At 35.8% G+C, this 17,011-nt stretch overlaps 1 protein-coding gene across 2 annotated transcripts; it reads left to right on the forward strand.

The window, feature by feature from the left end:
* Positions 1–12,983: 12,983 nt before the first annotated feature.
* LOC149843743 (protein LURP-one-related 8-like) lies at positions 12,984–15,859 on the forward strand. Of its 2 annotated transcripts, none has more exons than XM_090001914.1 (2): positions 12,984–13,257; positions 15,151–15,859. In XM_090001914.1, exons 1-2 carry the CDS (start codon positions 13,012–13,014, stop codon positions 15,538–15,540), a joined length of 636 nt encoding a protein of 211 aa, XP_089858040.1. In that variant the 5' UTR covers positions 12,984–13,011; the 3' UTR covers positions 15,541–15,859. The 2 variants fall into 2 exon arrangements, with proteins under 2 accessions (XP_089858040.1, XP_089858041.1); XM_090001915.1 differs by having other exon boundaries at positions 15,154–15,859.
* The last annotated feature ends 1,152 nt before the right edge of the window (positions 15,860–17,011 follow it).

The following is a 17,011-nucleotide window of genomic DNA, read 5'->3' on the forward strand; positions in this document are numbered from 1 at the left end:
TGTTTATGTTACACTTTTACATACATGTAAACCACATTATATTATCAACAAACATATACTGATTTACATGCTTACATGTTACATTCACATATAGGCAGCACACCTTATGTCATTCACTACCATGATGATTCATCATGATCACATATGTCTTCATCGTAACTTAATATTATACCTAATGATATACAACACATTCTCATGTAAGATGACACATGACTCTTTAGCATACATGATTTAACATGACACACATTCATCTAACATTCATAAAACATCATAAAATAGGTCTTACCCATCACTAATCATGATTAGCAACATGGCAAAATGATTAAGAATCACTACAAGCATTTAGGAAACTTTGGCTCCCTATTTACCTGATTTTAGAAAAATCACCAAAAATCCTAGGGAGTAGTTTTGGCCCTTAAAATTTAAGTGGAGTTTCCCTAACATGTCAAAAACAAATCTCTAAAATCTCAGCCCCAAATTTGTTCTCCATAAATCCATAGAAATTTTGTAACATACCCCTATCCAAAAAAATTACAGGACAAATTTTATAACTGTAGATTTTTTTTTCAATTTGGTAAATTTCCTGAAAATTATTGTGAACTCTTTTTACAAAGCCTTCTTATATGTATTGGATTTCACTCAGATTTTTAACAATTTGTTTTGAGTCATTTTGAACAATGATAGGAAGAAGAAGTGATGCAACCAGGACAAAAAAATGGTACTCTATTGTAACAGTTGTTTCACCCTCAATATTGATTTAAACTAGACCAAATAAGATTCCATAATTAAGTCTTGGATGTGTAAAACATTCTAATATTCTTTTATTTATTTAATTTGTATTCTAAGAGATATAAATTTTTTTTTAAAATTGGTCGGGTAAAAAATGAGAACAACATAACAATGAATTGCAATATTCATGATCCATTTAATAACTAAGATCAAGAAAGCTATAAATACATGATCAACCATACATTCAGATGTTTAAACACATTTAAAATGCAGCACATCAATTATTAAAGCTTCGTTTTGCACACAACAATCGAAATAACTACATTCATCATTTCGAATTCATGATTCTTTCACGTTTTTATTCCAAATCATAAACTTATCCAACAAACAATTAGAAATCAATCAAAACATGATTATCATAATTTTACAAAGATCTTATCATGATAATTGACTTAACTAACATGAACTTAACTCACTAACATGTTAGTTACAATATAATCTAACCATAAGACATAAACCTCTTGTCGATTTTGCCTAAATCTATTGATAAAATATTCTTGCTTGATTTAAACATAGATCCTAGCCCAAATAAATTTCAAAACTTATAAATTATGCTTGTAACATATAAACCCATTACTCAATCATTAAATATGCTAGAAATAATTGAGATCTAACACTCAATCATAGGTCCAATCCTCTGCAAAACCGATTTTTACTTTAAGGCTTCAAATCTTGTTTTTTTTTTTCAAATTGGTTTTCAAAAATCAAATATGGTGACATGAATCAAAGAAAAGTTATTTAGAAAATCAAAATCAAATCCATTTTTTGTTGTTCCAAGGTCTGATCCACCCTTGGTTCAGATCTTGCAATAACCCCTACACATATCCTATGGGTTTATATTGACTCATGCATACGCGTTTTATGTACCTATCTCGTAAGTAGTTCTGAACCGATAAAACCCTTCATCACCCAACTTTGAATTCGAATAAATTACCTCCAAGCTTCAACTACAATGATTGTTGAACTAGCCCCTTATTGGAGGAGGAAGGAGATAAGATGAATAGAGATTTGAGAGAGAGAGAGAGAAAATGACAAGACCATGTGGGATGCCCCTCTTGGGGATCCCTACTTAAGGCCATGTGGGTCCAGCTAAGGCAAGGCCAATGGCTTGCATTGGCTGCCCACACTTATGGAAAGAGGATGGGTTGCTCCCCCCTCCTTGATCTTTCTCATTTTTTTTTCTCCAAAAATCCCACTCAATGCTTGCCATTTCTCTTTTTTTTCCCCTATATTATTCAAGTAGGTTGGGACATCCCATGTGGGTCTCCCTACTTGTCTTGATTGCTATATGGTTCAAAATTGGATTCAAGGTTTACTTACTAAAGCCTTGACTCCATTTTGGTAAGTTTTGAAAATTCTTTTTTCTCTTTTCTACTTGAGATTTCAAGGGAGTTCAAGATTTTATAATGTAATTTTCAGCCAAGAGGTGTGGGCCAACCTAAGTGAGCATCCCATCCTCTTGGATTGACTTACTCAATTAAATAATTATATTTATTTATTTAATTTACTAAATTTTCTAACATCCAATTTGGTCTTTATGTAATAGTCATAAAGTTGAGTGGTTTTATACGTATCAGACCCGGGATCCGTTACCCAGATCCAAAAGGAAATATATAGGTATGGGTATTAAAAATTGCAATATTTAATAGATAAATAACTTAAATTATTTTAAAGAATAATAATAAGTATAAAAATGGATTATGTGGGGGTTGGATCCATGGTTGGACCCAAACATGTCCAACATTTTGGATCCACCATCCCTTTCTGACCCGGATCCACGCTAACGGTGGATCCGGCATCGCGGGTCGCGGGGCTCGGACCCGGACCCGAACCCGAACCCGAACCCGAACCCGAACCCAGACCTCTATTAATAAAGCACGATTACAAGAATTGCAAAACAAGAAGGGGGAGGAGGTTACGGAGGTCGTAACCAACTCCCTCCGATTTTCTCGGAAGGGAGGGGGGGACTTCGGCTCGTTAAAGAGGGAATGGAGGGGCGGGCGGGGGGGGGGGGGGGGGGGGGTCTCGCTCTCTCACCTCTCTTCCTCTTCTCGACTTCACTCTCTCTGCTGCTCGCATCCCTCTCCTTCGGTTTCACACACGCCGACGGGAGATTCGACCATCTGTTGTCATCATCGCCTGCGACCATAGTTGTCGACAACCTTCCTCTTGCAGCAGCAACCACCTCCTCCTCCAATCGCCAAAACATGTAGGGTTTCTGTATGCTTTTCTTATAGGTCTATTATGGCTCGTGTGGGGTATGGGATGTCGGAACCCCAAATCAGTTAATCCGCAGGGAGGGGGTGTTGGTGCTGAAAGTCTCAGGTTACTGGGCTGGGAATTTCTGCTGAACCCCTAATCCCAAAACCTCAAATCGTTGATTTGGATTTTTTAGTATGTTTGTAATAAGGGGGTTTCTTGACTCTACGATTTGGTTTGCTCAAAAATCTAAAATCATCCAATTTGGGAAACTCGACAGCCAAGACACCCTAGTGTAGATTTTGGGTTTTCTCTGTTAATGCTTATTCTCTATTAAGAAAGTGAGTTATGGGATGTCCGGTTGCCGTGAAACCCTAGTGGGTCGGTTACTGAAAAACCCCAAAATAGTTTGTCTTGGGGATCTTGACTGTCAAGAATGGGTGGATCTATTACATGTTTAGATTTGAATCAATACTTTATGGTTCTGTTTTATCAGACTTGAATGGACGTTACCTTTTCTTTACTTTCCTCTCAAGTTTTCGTTGTTTCTAAAGCTTTCCTTTATATTGTTATTTCTTTTGCATTAGATAAACCACGAAATATACATGGATAATGAATGAAGATTTGGGCTTCATTCTCATATTTATTTTATTTAGCGAACCTATTATGTTGTAAGATGGCCTCCTAACATTTTGTTATTCTTCATTTAATTAAGTAGCAGTTCCTGGTTCTCATTGATTATTTTGTTGGAAAATCCTGTTTCTGCATTTTTCGGTTATGAGTAGGTCGTCTGCTTACAACCCCATATGAGAATTTACAGTAACTATTGACCTTTGAGGACAACTCAATGCCAAATACACTGATGTATACATACAGAGTCAGTTCACCTGTGATTGGTTGCACTACCTTTCAACCTCAAAACAAAATTAGGGATTTTAGTTAATTATATACTAAACCATGGGAATACCTTGCTCTATCTCTGTAAATGCTTTATTAGAAAACCTCTGTATCCCTTCGATGACTGCTTTGAAATTATGAAAGTATCAACATTCATGAAGTATTCTAAGTTCAGCTGAGAGTCATAAAAGTCCAAAATCATTTTATTCTTTACCCATTAAAAAGGTTTAAGGCTTCTATCAATGCGAATGATTGATTCTTCAAGGAACCATTGTTTCTGCTTGACATTAAACTTTGTGTTCTTAAAGCAAATCAAAGATGGAAAACTGTTAGTATCAAGTCAACTGTTGAATGACCAATGGCTGATAAAGAGCCTGGTAGCCACAAGGGTGTAGGAAGCAGAGTATCATTGATTTCAAATGTTCAAAGTTGGAACCTTGCTAAGTGATGTTTTTTCAAGTGGTAATGAGACTTGAATGGACACATGGTTATTAGGGTAGTGGCTATCATTTTGGACTTACTGCTAAAAATCATGATTTGTAGCTTTTTGAGAATATGTGTCTTGTTTGGAAATCAAAATGCCTTTTAAAATCGTCAACTGATGTATGAACGATCATATATGCACTTAATCAGAACTGTGTGGCAGCATGGTCTGTCTGGCTGAGACAGAAAGACGAAATTTGTTTTATATGAAGAAACTTTGGGTTTTGGCAAGGGTCAGTGTCTAGGCATGTACATGACATACATAAGTTAATTCAATGTTAACAATTTATGTTGATAACTCTATTTGTTATTATATACATAAATTTGAGTTTGTGAATATTTAATGGCATGTGTTGGCATGCTTTATAGTCTGTAGCATGTGAGATATTTGATTTCTGTTAATAAGTTATTGCAAAGTTTGTTTGGTACAGGTGCATACATGATATGAATGTGTGCAACCCTGAAATTCAATTCCTAGGTCCGAGTTATGTTCATGTGTGTGGATGTTAACATATGTTATGAATGAAAAGTTTCATGTGCCTACATTTATAGGACATGTTTAATTATTGTGCCTTTATGAATTGGTTTCAAGTGCATGTGCATACATGGAATCAATGTGGGTTTGGCATGTACAATCATGCATAAATTTTCTCATGTACTTATGAATTATGGATGAATGCATGTGTGTTAAGTGATTACATGAAAGCACTTGCACATGGATGATGAACACATGCATATGATTGTGGTAACTCATACACATTGTTAAATTGGTTTGAATGGATGTGCATTTGGAGGCATGTTGACCTCATTGCATAAGTTGCAAGTTGTTATGATTTTTGCATACGATGCATCAATGGTCTAAATGAATCATCACAAGCCTGGAGAACCTCGAGCTTGGGTTTGCTCTTTTTGTAATTGTTTAATTGCATCGCAATAATCATATTTATACTATGGTTTTAATTACGTTGTTCTATTGATTGCCACGGGTAGTAGACCGTGAAGAGTTGCGCATATTGAATTTGCGAGTTTATGGTTGCATGTTGATTTGCAAGCCTATATTATTAACTTTGTATGTTGATTTGCAAATGTGATTGTATTGCACTATTCGATGTGTTTCCACAAGCTGGAGTCTCGTGATGGTTCTCGCAGGGGTAGATGTGGGCTTTTACCTTGTTTTTGCATGTGGAAGAGCAAAACTCAATAATTGGCTCTTAATAAAAAGATAAGAAATATGAATAGTGTAATATACTTTCTAGGATATCTCATCTGGAGAATGAGGATCTTAGAGTTCCAATCTTGGGGAGACTATGAGGATATAAAAACTTCATGTACTGCAATTTTGTCCTCTGAACCCGATATTGAGGTTCTTTTTCCTGGTCACAATTTTAGGGAGAGTCTGCCACTTTACCTGGGGGGTGGTGTGTTGGTCACAACTTTGAGTTTGTTTTGGTACCAATAAAGTGGCACTTGTGGGTGTGGGGTATCTCTTGTGTCTACGACATTAGATGTGAATGTATAATATTTCGAGTGTAATTTGGTCGAGGGCTAAGTCGGAACCCAGTAATAAAATACAAATTGTGTGCTAAGCTACCTTGGGAACCTACTTGACCTCGAAGATTATACCCGTTTGGTGTATCCGCGGGCAACAATAATTAAAAAGAGGAACTTAAATTATATGCATTTAATGGGGCATGCATATGGAAAATGAAGACCTTAAGGAAAGATAATAAAAGAATTATGCATTGCTCATAAATAGTGCATATTCATGCTATGCATTAGAACATGCATATGTTATATGTTCTCTTAATTGTTATATGTTTGGTGGTTGTATGACGTTTAATTTCTAATGCATGTTAAATGCCCAATTCTACTTGAATTGTAATTCGTGGTATTGATTAATGTTCTTTTGTGCCTAATGGATGTACCATGTGATATGAATTCTTACCTGAATTATGTAATTGTCATAATTGCATTCCTTTAAATCATTGTGTGAAATCGTATCTGTGGTTATGAGATATTTAAATGATGCTATTGATGTTATCTATTCGTTGACTTCTGATAAATTGTTGACTGTCGTAGCATAGACCATTACTTATTCTTGGTATGTGTTGAACATCATACTTGACACCCATATTACATACTAGATTCATGATATATCACATTAAAAGTTACAGATTTTCTACTTAAATAGTTGTAGTCTAATTCCTATAAATTTTCAGGTGATGAGTAGAGGTTATGAGCGACTACGGAATGAGGCTTCGATCAAGATTTTGGATTTACTGTTCTAGAGATAGTATGAGAAACTCTGATGTTATTATTTATTAATATTGAAATAAATATTTTGGTTTTGCTCCACCTGTAATGTTTCAGAATACTTAACCTTATAGTATTACTTGTTTCCGCTGTTAAAAAAAATGGTTAAGTTTTTTGGGCGTTACACTTTAGATCAATTTTAAATCTTGGATTTCATACATAATCCAAATCCAATTAGTTTTCAAAACTAATTTGGATCCAACTCTACCTACTAAATCGAAATTCACTTGTAATTAAATCCAAAATCCAAATTTAAATTCAAATTTTATTTAAATTCTAAATTACATAAAATTAACCCTGAGTTAAATTCAAATTCCATTTTAACTTAAATTAAAATTCCAATTCAAATTAGATTAAATTTAAAGTTAATATACACAATCAATTTTAATCACAATATATACTTGAATAAATAAAAATTTATAATTAAGATATAAAAACAATCTTTATTTATTTAAATAATCACCAAAAATTTATGAGTATTACAATATATATGATTCAATAAGCATGCGAATGTAAGAAATTTTGCATGCAAAAAAATTATGCAGATAGTCACATATTTGTGGATCTTCTTGAGGATCAATTACTCAGAGAAGGTTCACACAATATCTCATAAATGTCGTACTATATATGCAAATTTTGTATAGTATTTGCGAAGCTACGTAGGTTCGAGTTATAGAAGGTTCACAAAATATGGTTAGGCAAATTTCATGAGGTCCGCATACGAAAATATGTGAATCTATATTTTAGTGAGAGTTTGTGATACCAAGAGAGCGTACTGACATATCGCGTGAACCTCAAAAGGCTTGCACAGTATCTCACAAATATTGTACTATATATGCAAAATTAGTATGATAGTTGTGAAGTTACGTAGATTTCAGTTACATGAGATTCACAAATTTGGTTATGCAAACTTTGTGAGGTCCACAAAAAAGAACGTGTGAATCTACATTTTAATAAGAGTTTGAGATATCAGAAGAGTGTATCGATATATCGCGCAAACCTCAGGAGGTTCGCTTGTGCGAAGGGTAAAAAAGTTCTAAAGAAGTTGGGCATTTATAAATTTGAACATGGGACAAATTTTAAAAATTATGGGGCGTTTTTTGAAACATGTCATTTTTTTCATACAATACAGTCATTTTCCGTTTATTATTTGCTTATAAATATTTGCCATGTGAGTTTGGAGGATGGTTGATTGATTGAGACTTTTGGTATTTTTCTTGAATTTACAAATTATTTTGCAGTCAAATTTTTATTGCTTTCATGCTTTTCCTAATAGTGTACAAAAGTAGTTGTAACATTTTTTTTTTCGCAACCTCAATAACAAGCTTTCATCAATTGGTATCAAAGCTTTGTTTTGACTCTCAATCTACATTATGACATGTAGTTCATAGGGTGATCCTGAAGAGATTATGTTTGTTGCACATGAGAATGAAAGTTTAGAAAAAAATATACATAACATGGAGAACAACAACATAATATGTGGTGAAAGAGTGATGGCAAATTAAAATTCCCAATTTGAGGCTTGATGAGATCATCCGTTCAAGAAGATTAAGTGCAGGCAGTGGGTTAGTCAATGGGGGCAGCAAGGACACTTTATGATCCATCAAGCTGAATCGGTCCACTGAAAGCATAGCCAATATCTAAACCTAATATTGCTTGCAAACCAAATGCCTGAATCATTTATCCTACACCATATTCTATATGGCATAAGAATATATCTAAAATATGTTTATTACTATTTAATGAGCTTATCCAAGCCAACCGAGCCAAGCACCAGCTATTATTCATGTTCGGCTTGCAGAGCCTATTTAGCTATCTTATGAGTTTGAACGAGCTCTCTTTACAAGCAGAATATGAGCTGAGCCAATAAGCAGCTCCACTTGTTTCTCGATCTATGTCAACAATGAATGAGCTGTAGTCATAGTGACAAAAGTTTAAACCCGCAAAATATCGGCAGTAAAAAAACTCGGGAGATTTTGAATTTTTTTATAAATCTTGCATTTTTTGGCAAAATTTTGGCAATAAAAAAAAATAAAAAAAAAAATTTTATAATAAAATATAAATTAAACACATTTAAAAATAAAAATCTCGGAGGTTTTCATGATAAATATATGCTAAAAATGTAAATATCGCGATATTTGTCACGGTTTGAAAATCTCGCGAGAAATTACTGTTTTAAACTTGAAGGCAATTTCTCGTGATACTATCACAAAAAAACTATAAATCTCACGATATTTGTCAGAGAGGCTGTAGTCCTCATAATTTACATCCCAATAATAGAAATATATATTCACACTCCAAACCCAGAGCTGCCTAGCTACTGTTTCAGATTTTTTCTAGCTTTCTTTCTTGTGAATATCTAGCTCTTTGGAATAAAACGAAGTTAAGATAATGATTACCAACGGGGGCTCATCTTGTCTGGTAGGAGCAGCTTGTGTTCGTCACCTTGGGTTGGGACGTTGCAAGTTCAAATCCCAATAGTATCATTGTATAACTGGTAGGGGTCGGACTAACCCCAGCTTGCCTTTCAAAAGAAAAAAAGTTATTTGAATGATTTATTGCAGGTTAAGAGTTGAAGCCACTTAGTTCTTAATCCTTATTTTTTACTATGAAGATGTGAGAACCGGGACACTTAGGGCGCGTTTTTGTGTAACAGAAAGTGGGCAGTTTTCTGCAGAAATACATCAACGGGCATGCGTTTCCGCGAGGTCCATAGTGACAACACAAACACTGGAATTATGCGTTTCTGTGGAAAACCCTTGGCGTGCCATTTTACACGCCTGAGGTGGGTTTTCCACGGAAATGGTTTCCGTGGGGGGTCTGATTCCATTTTCGCGGCAGTGGAATCCACGGAAGGGGGTGCCATAACACCCCATTCTCTGACATGCGAATACCCCCTTAGGCTGCGTTTGGGAGGAGGGTGTCGGAGGAAGTGAGAGGGCGTCGGAGGTGGTTATTTGAGTTTGAGGAGCACCTTAACGATGGAGGCCAAACCGGGTTGGATTCAAACCGGTTTGGTTCACCTCCTTGGACTAGAACCCCAGCTCACCACCCTCATGTCTTCTCTGAGTTTGTGAAACCGGTTCAAGTTTCTCAATCCAGTTTCAACCTTATAATGACCAATTCAAACTTATCCAAAACCCATCAATCTTGACCCAATTTGTTCAAAACTTGACCTTAAACCCAATAGACCCAGACCCAAAGTCAATCCAATCCATGCCAGGATCATAACTTTGACCTCTGCTATATGTTCTTGTGATTTAATTTATTTTTTATTCTTTTTTTTTTAAATGGTGGGAATATAGTGAGAAATGATCTTGGGATACAATTTTTTGCTTGGAATATTGAGTCTCATGTACTCTTTTTTACTATATTTGCTAGTTGTTGGTAGAAATGTACCATTATAGGTAGTGGTAATGTTGTTTCGTTAGCTGTTATTAGTAATGTTAATATATTAGTATCAGTTTTTTGCTTGGCTAATATTATTAACAAGGGGACGAAGGTATTTTTTTTTAATCTTCTAGTGAAATTTTTAAAATTTTCAGGTTTTTTTCTCTTCAATTTTGTAAGCAAATTTTGTTTTCTCACGCACTACCCTTTTAAGGGTTGAGCTCATATTGTATTGTTGGGATTTCTTCAAGGGCATTGCTACGGGTTCCCAAACATGATGAGGAATGAGTAGTAGTTGCAAGCCCGAATCCTTGAAGGTATTTTTAATATTAAAAAAACTTGATTCTATATTTTTATATTTTAGGATTTGTATTTTTAATTAATTAGTGTGCCATGATTTCTCCAAAAAAAACATGGGGAATCTTTCCTTGCCAACAAAATTTCGGTAAGGAGTTTGTGACTCTGACTATTTGCCTCTCAAACACAGAGGTCCTGTGCCAAGCTGAAGGCCTAGGTTCGAATCCGTCTGTCACATGGGACTTAAGAGATATCTGACAGGGGTCTGCCTCCCCCCCCCCCTCTCTCTCTCTCTCTCTCTCTATATATATATATATATATATATATATATATTGAAATCTGAAAATGTGAGAACTGAAGTACAAACAGGCACTTCAATTATATTTTTGCAAATCTGACTATGACGATGTATATAACTAGGTCCCTCTGATAGGAATTAACTGTTAGATCATATTTTTTCTACACAACACGCTTGAATATTTACAAAAATTCTAAGCCATAGATTATGTATTGCAATCGATGATTCAAGAATTGGTCCCTTTAAAACCAAGGATGTAGATCACATCCATATTGTCAGATTTAACAAGAAAAAAAAAACTCATGAAAATCTCGGTTCACACTTTAACTAGTTCTCATATTCTACTGCACGGTTGGCTTAGTAGGGTGGGGCAAGGCCCCTAGCTACATGGGTGGTAAAGGTTTGATTCCCATGGGTGTCTCCTCTTTGCACAAGCCGAGAGCCAACATAGGCCCTAGGGGTGGGGGTCCTACCCAGTGTGACCAGCATAGTCCCTGAGAATTTTACGCCACCGGCAGGACGACCATAGGTATTGCAGGCTGAGCCAGTGTGACCAGGTCATCGTGCTGAGGGTGGCTTCTTCGGGTTAAAAATCCCTCAAAAAAATAAAGTTCTACCGGCCCAAATTATTCAGTTCCTTTACTGTATATATTGATTACTTGTGCCATCAAAAAGCCTCAATTTGGCTTGGCACCCGGAAGGCACTTGTTCTAATATTAATAGTTTCGTATGCTACATTGCTTAGGAACACTGAGTAACTAATTTTCCCTTGGACCAATAACCTAAATGCTTAATAGGGACCAATTCTCAGTCCAATGAATCTGCTATGTCATTTTGACCCTTTTTCTGTCAATTAATTGGCTTAACAAGACGGGATTGATTATCAAGCAAACACTTTTATAAGCTTTAACAAGCAAACTACTATATGTGATGCATGTCCTTTCAACCATAGTGACAACCGTTTTTTTGGGCAAAATCTAGTTTTACAAAAACTCACGAGAATTTGATTTTTTTTTCATAAATCTCACATTTTTTTTGGGCAAAATCTAAAAAATTTGTATAAGAAATTATTAATAAAAAGTATTTAAAAATAAAAATACCTGGTTTTTCATGATAAATAGCCGTTTAAAACACCAATGTGTTTGTTTGTAGGAGCTTCAAAAGGCATACCGTGACTTTGATATCTTTTTCCATGATGGATTATTTGAAGGAGCAGGTCAAGATCTTTCACTAATTGAGAAAGGACACGTGTTTGGCTGGCCTTCTAGCGAATATCAAATTCAGAAAGGATCTGCCATCTCTTTGGAAGTCGGTTGGATGATGCAAGAAGCTTCATAAAACAGGGAAAATTTCATTCAGGCCAACTTCTTAGCAGTAATTTCAAAACTAACCTTCACTTTTCTGAATTTCCTGATGCAGTCCACAGGACTGCTCCATAGCAACCACAGGAAATGTGATTATCTTGGGTTTTCTTATATTACCTTATTTCCCTTTAAAGTTGAAAAGTACATATTTACCCTTTTAGAAAAGAGTAGGTATTGAAATTGATATAGGTGGTGTTTGCATGAATCCACGTGGAGCGTCCTTTCTCGGTAAATGAATCCGACCCCTAGTGTGAAACCTTTCCGCTGAAAGGGGGTTTGCAGTTGATTTTGTAGCTCCTTTTCCATGAGAAAAGGGAGCCCCACGTTTGTGTTGCCGCTGTGGGCTCCGCAAAAACACATCAAAAGTTGTGTGTTTATATGAAAAGCTGGGGCTTTTCACAGCACTCAAATGCATCCTTAAAGGTATTATTATCATTGAATAAGGGTAGTTGCTTGCTCCGATCTGTGCCTACCACCAGCTTATTAAGATTTTAAAAGTTTTTTCTTTCATGTTTTTTCTCAAATCTGATCATACATTTGTATTATACATGTTTGATTTTATAGGAATGTGTTTTTTTTATATTTCGATTCCCACAGGTGATTTTGTTTGATTTTATAGCAAATCGACCCCATGCCAAACACATCTGCAAGATCAGATTCACGAAAAAACACTCTCAATCACTCGCGGTAATCTCCTAACTTTGGTAGCGCCTACTCTCCACTATAATCATCATTTGACTCGATTTAATTGAGATTTAATAGCCAATAGTAAGAGTAAGTCTTTGTTTGGCAATTTAAGAAAAAAAAAATAGACACAAGTTGAGAAACTTAAAAAAAGTGAGGCCCTCATTAGGGATAGGGGGCAAAAGGTTGACCATAAGTGCAATTTTCTTTATAGAATACATGGTTGGGAACGGAATCTATAAAAACGGGACAATGCTTTCTGATTTTTTTTTCCCTGGACATACACAGAGTCCCACCATGATGAGAAGGGTGCATTCAACAGGTTCACCGGATGAGTCTTTGCCTGCAAGTGATGATGAACAAACAAAACCAATTACGCTCACTGTGTGGAAGAAGTCTCTGCTCTTCAATTGCAGCGGTTTCACTGTGTTCGACAGCAAAGGAAAGCTGGCTTTCCGAGTGGACAACTATGTCACAGATCACAGAAAAGAGATTGTTCTCATGGATGCAGCTGGGAAACCGCTCCTTACTATGAAGAAAAAGGTGAGGAAAATCAAGATATTCTTTTATTGCATCATGTTTCTTTCTTTCATTTTAAGAACAAGAGAGAAGATTTTGATTTTAGGCTATGTTTTGAAATTTTGGGTAGGAATCAATTGAAGTTGGATTTCCTAAGCCATTGAATTGCAGAGCTGTTGGGCATCAGATAGATAGATGTGTAGGGGTTCATTCTAGGTGTTTATTGGATTAGAATCAGAAATCAAGATAATTCAAGCACATCCTTAACAAATTCCGTAATTCGAGACCTGTTGGTGGAGGCAAGTATATATCAAACTGCTTGACTCACTGTAACCTTGGCCCCATAAACTGGGGTTGAGTTTTATAGTTCAAGAGCGACCATAGTTTGTTTGCTTCCGAATCACTAGAAATCCACCAAATTGGCTTCTACTAAGGAAAGATCGGATCCTATACAACATTGAACCAGGAGCGTGATGCTGTTCATGCAGTAATTCACATGTGGAAGGCCATCATGGACATGGTCCATTTCCATCTAACCATGGATCTGTGTAGGATCAAATGAGAGAGGGAGAGTTAATTCTGTTATGGAAACTAAGCATCATTGAACCAATTTAATGCAATTATTATATATATATATGAACCGTTACATGTGTTTAGCATGCTGGATTTGATAGGAATCAACTCTTGGATCATGTTTTTCCGATGAAAAATGTTTTTATGAGCAAAAAAAAAACATGTACCTTCATATCCATTGATTTTGGATCAACTAAAAAACATGCATACAGGTTAGATTTCGGTGATCCAAAAGCTGGTTTCCCACTAAACAAAACCTATAGATCACATCTATGGTGTTAGATATGAGAAAAAATGCTAAAAACCATGATTTTTGAGGGGGTCAGAACCAAAAGGTGGGCAGAAGGAGCCCATTACTCTCTATATATACCCACCTGGGTAGCCTAGCTGGCCGTAGAAGGCCTGAGGAGAAGGCATTGATTCCTTTGTCGCAGGTTCGACTCCCACCCACAGGGTGTGCGGATGCCTTTAACTTAGTGAGTGAGGGTTCTTCATCGTAGAAAAGAATGATATATATGGTAAATATTGGCTACTAATTAATAGAATTCACTCTTCAAAATTTTCCAAATTTTTGTAGATCAAATGTTACGGATGTAATCTACATGGTTTGTTTAGTAGAAAACTTGTTTTGAATCATGTGATTATGAGAAGTAATTAGGTTTTTAAAAGGATCCAAAAATCAATGGCCCACAATGTACAAAAATTTCATAACTCAAAAAATCATATTTTTACATCAGAACATCACGATCCAATTTGATTCTTAGCAAAACAAACCATGTTGAACACATCTATGTGGTTAGATTGAGTCTATACAACTTGCACCTATGATTTCTAGATCATCGGTTTCTTACCTTCATTAATAGCAAATATTTCTCTCTCTCTCTCTCTCTCTCTCTCTCTCTCTCTCTCTATATATATATATATATATATATATATATATATATATATATATATATATATATACAAACTACCATGTATACAAACTTGGCATGGCCTAGGCATTTTCTGGTGGTTTTTGGCAAATCTGACCTAGCAAACATGTGTGGCATGGTTCGTTTGCTACTACGAACCGATACAATTTATGTTTTTCTGATGAATAAATAAGATTTTTTAAGGCTTAAATATCTGTAAAACTTCTAGGCGTTGATTTTCAAACCCTAAGAAAAGCCTGCTCGTGTTGTACCCGGATGGTCCAGGATCTGATTCTTACAAAATCAAGCATGAGAGAGAGAGAGTGCAGGTTCGGTTCTAGCATTTAAACCTCACGGCACCAATTAAATGCAATTGCAAACTGTTCTTAGGCATGGCAGGCCGCTATAACACATCAAAGTTTATGTCTCTTAGCAGAAGCTGAGCCTGGGGGATCACTGGCAAGTTTTTGATGGGGAACCAAACGAGAGCAGAGGATCACCAAAGCCAATTTACTGTATGAAGAAGCAAGCCAACATTCTGCACCCCAGGATCCTGGCTCATGTCTTCAGTGGATCATGCAGGAGTTTCCTCTATGCCGTCCAGGGTTCATACATCAGGCGATCATGTAAAGTTGTTGATGCATCAGGGAGGGTAGTGGCAGAGGTTAGGATGAAGGAAGGGAAGAAAGGTGTGAATTATAGAGATGTTTTCCAGCTGATGGTGCAACCAAATTTTGATGCAGCCTTTGCCATGGTTTTAATCCTACTGCTGGATCAGATGTTTTCCTCTAAATGGTCACCTGTTTTTTTATTTCAATTTTAAATGCCTTATGCCTGTTTTGTTTAATTCATCTAGGGCATGGTTCTTTAAGTTGCCATTGATATATAAATATAATACTGCTGTGAACTTTTTTTGTGTCCAAAGTATTTGGTAGGCTACAATTAATGCCATTGATTTGAGTTTCAAATGAGTTGGTAGACTTCTTGACTTTTTCTGTGTTTTTTTTTCCATAATGTGGACCAACCTCCCTTCTGTTGTGAGCAATGTTGTCAGTATTGGCCGATAGATATTTTTTCATCATATCAATTGATTGCATGAAAGAATAATTTCATAGTTAAATTCATACTATATGCAAAAAGAATTATGATTCATGTAATGATGAAAAAAAATAATGTTATGTAAAAATTAACCGATAACATGTTTGAAAATCTCATACTTAAAAATAAATTATGAAAAGTCCAGATAGTTATACGAGAAACAACCCATACTATGTGTAAAAATATCAAACTTAAAAATGAATGATTAAAAACTCACATGAATATGTGAAAAAAAAAACCATAGCATGTAAGTTAAACATCATATCTAGATATTGATATAACCCAAAAAAATATGCAAATTTAGTTAGTGCATATTTTATCTTGAATTGTTTATATGATTGTTTACCGCCAAGTAAAAGATGTTGGATCCTGTTATCAGATTCATTGTAAGGTCTAACAAATGAAATCCAAGAGATCACAAACCGGTAAACCCATAACTCACAGGATACTCAACCTGATTGTGAATTCAAGAGTCACAAACAGGGTGGTGAGCTCATAACTCATAGAATACCCCAAAATTCAAGATGACAGTTAAAGCTATTTAGCCCGGCACCTATGCACAGGAAAGAAGAATTCAAAAAATGGAGATTCCCTTGAAGCAGGTTGTTTTTCTTATCTCCACTTCCCCTCTAGGTTTTATCTCTGTCTCTCTCTCCCTCACTGCACACATCGACGTCCACAAAAATCCAACAGGCCAACCACTAAGCCAGCCGTTTTCTCACGGGATGCATTTATTTTATGTCCTGCTACAAAGGCTCTTTTTTCCGTGAAACGAACAGGCTGATTCCAATTCGATGTGTTTTACACGATAGAATAATATCCGGCTAAGAAAAAAACGGAAATTAGGGTTTATGTGTAAAAGAGTATAATAAATCTAATCTAATCGGTGTTCAGCCAAATAAGTCTGATCCAACCCTAACAGTGACGATTGCTATCCCTGTCTTATTTTAAAATCTATAACAACCAATAATATTTGAAGATGTGTTTGGAGGTCTGACCCACGCCCCCATGTGTCATTCATAGACTCAAGAATCAGATCTGAGTTTCAATGGATCAGACCAAACCCATAACCAAGTGTTGGCTAAACCACATCTCACCAAATCTCGAACCATCAAACTTTTATTTACCATTAAGGCATGTATTTGGTAACACAGTTTTAGATGGCATGGGCAATGATTTACGTGGCATTAGATAGA

The sequence above is a fragment of the Nuphar pumila genome, chromosome 3 (genome assembly GCF_984573655.1).
Source record: "Nuphar pumila chromosome 3, dmNupPumi1.hap1.1, whole genome shotgun sequence".
Lineage (NCBI taxonomy): Eukaryota > Viridiplantae > Streptophyta > Magnoliopsida > Nymphaeales > Nymphaeaceae > Nuphar > Nuphar pumila.

Excerpts from the sequence above, each read along its gene's own strand:
- LOC149843743 (XM_090001914.1), top strand. The coding sequence starts at position 13,012 with ATGATGAGAAGGGTGCATTCAACAGGTTCACCGGATGAGTCTTTGCCT. Across the intron at positions 13,258-15,150 it reads TCCTTACTATGAAGAAAAAG|CAGAAGCTGAGCCTGGGGGA; the intron begins GTGAGGAAAATC and ends TATGTCTCTTAG.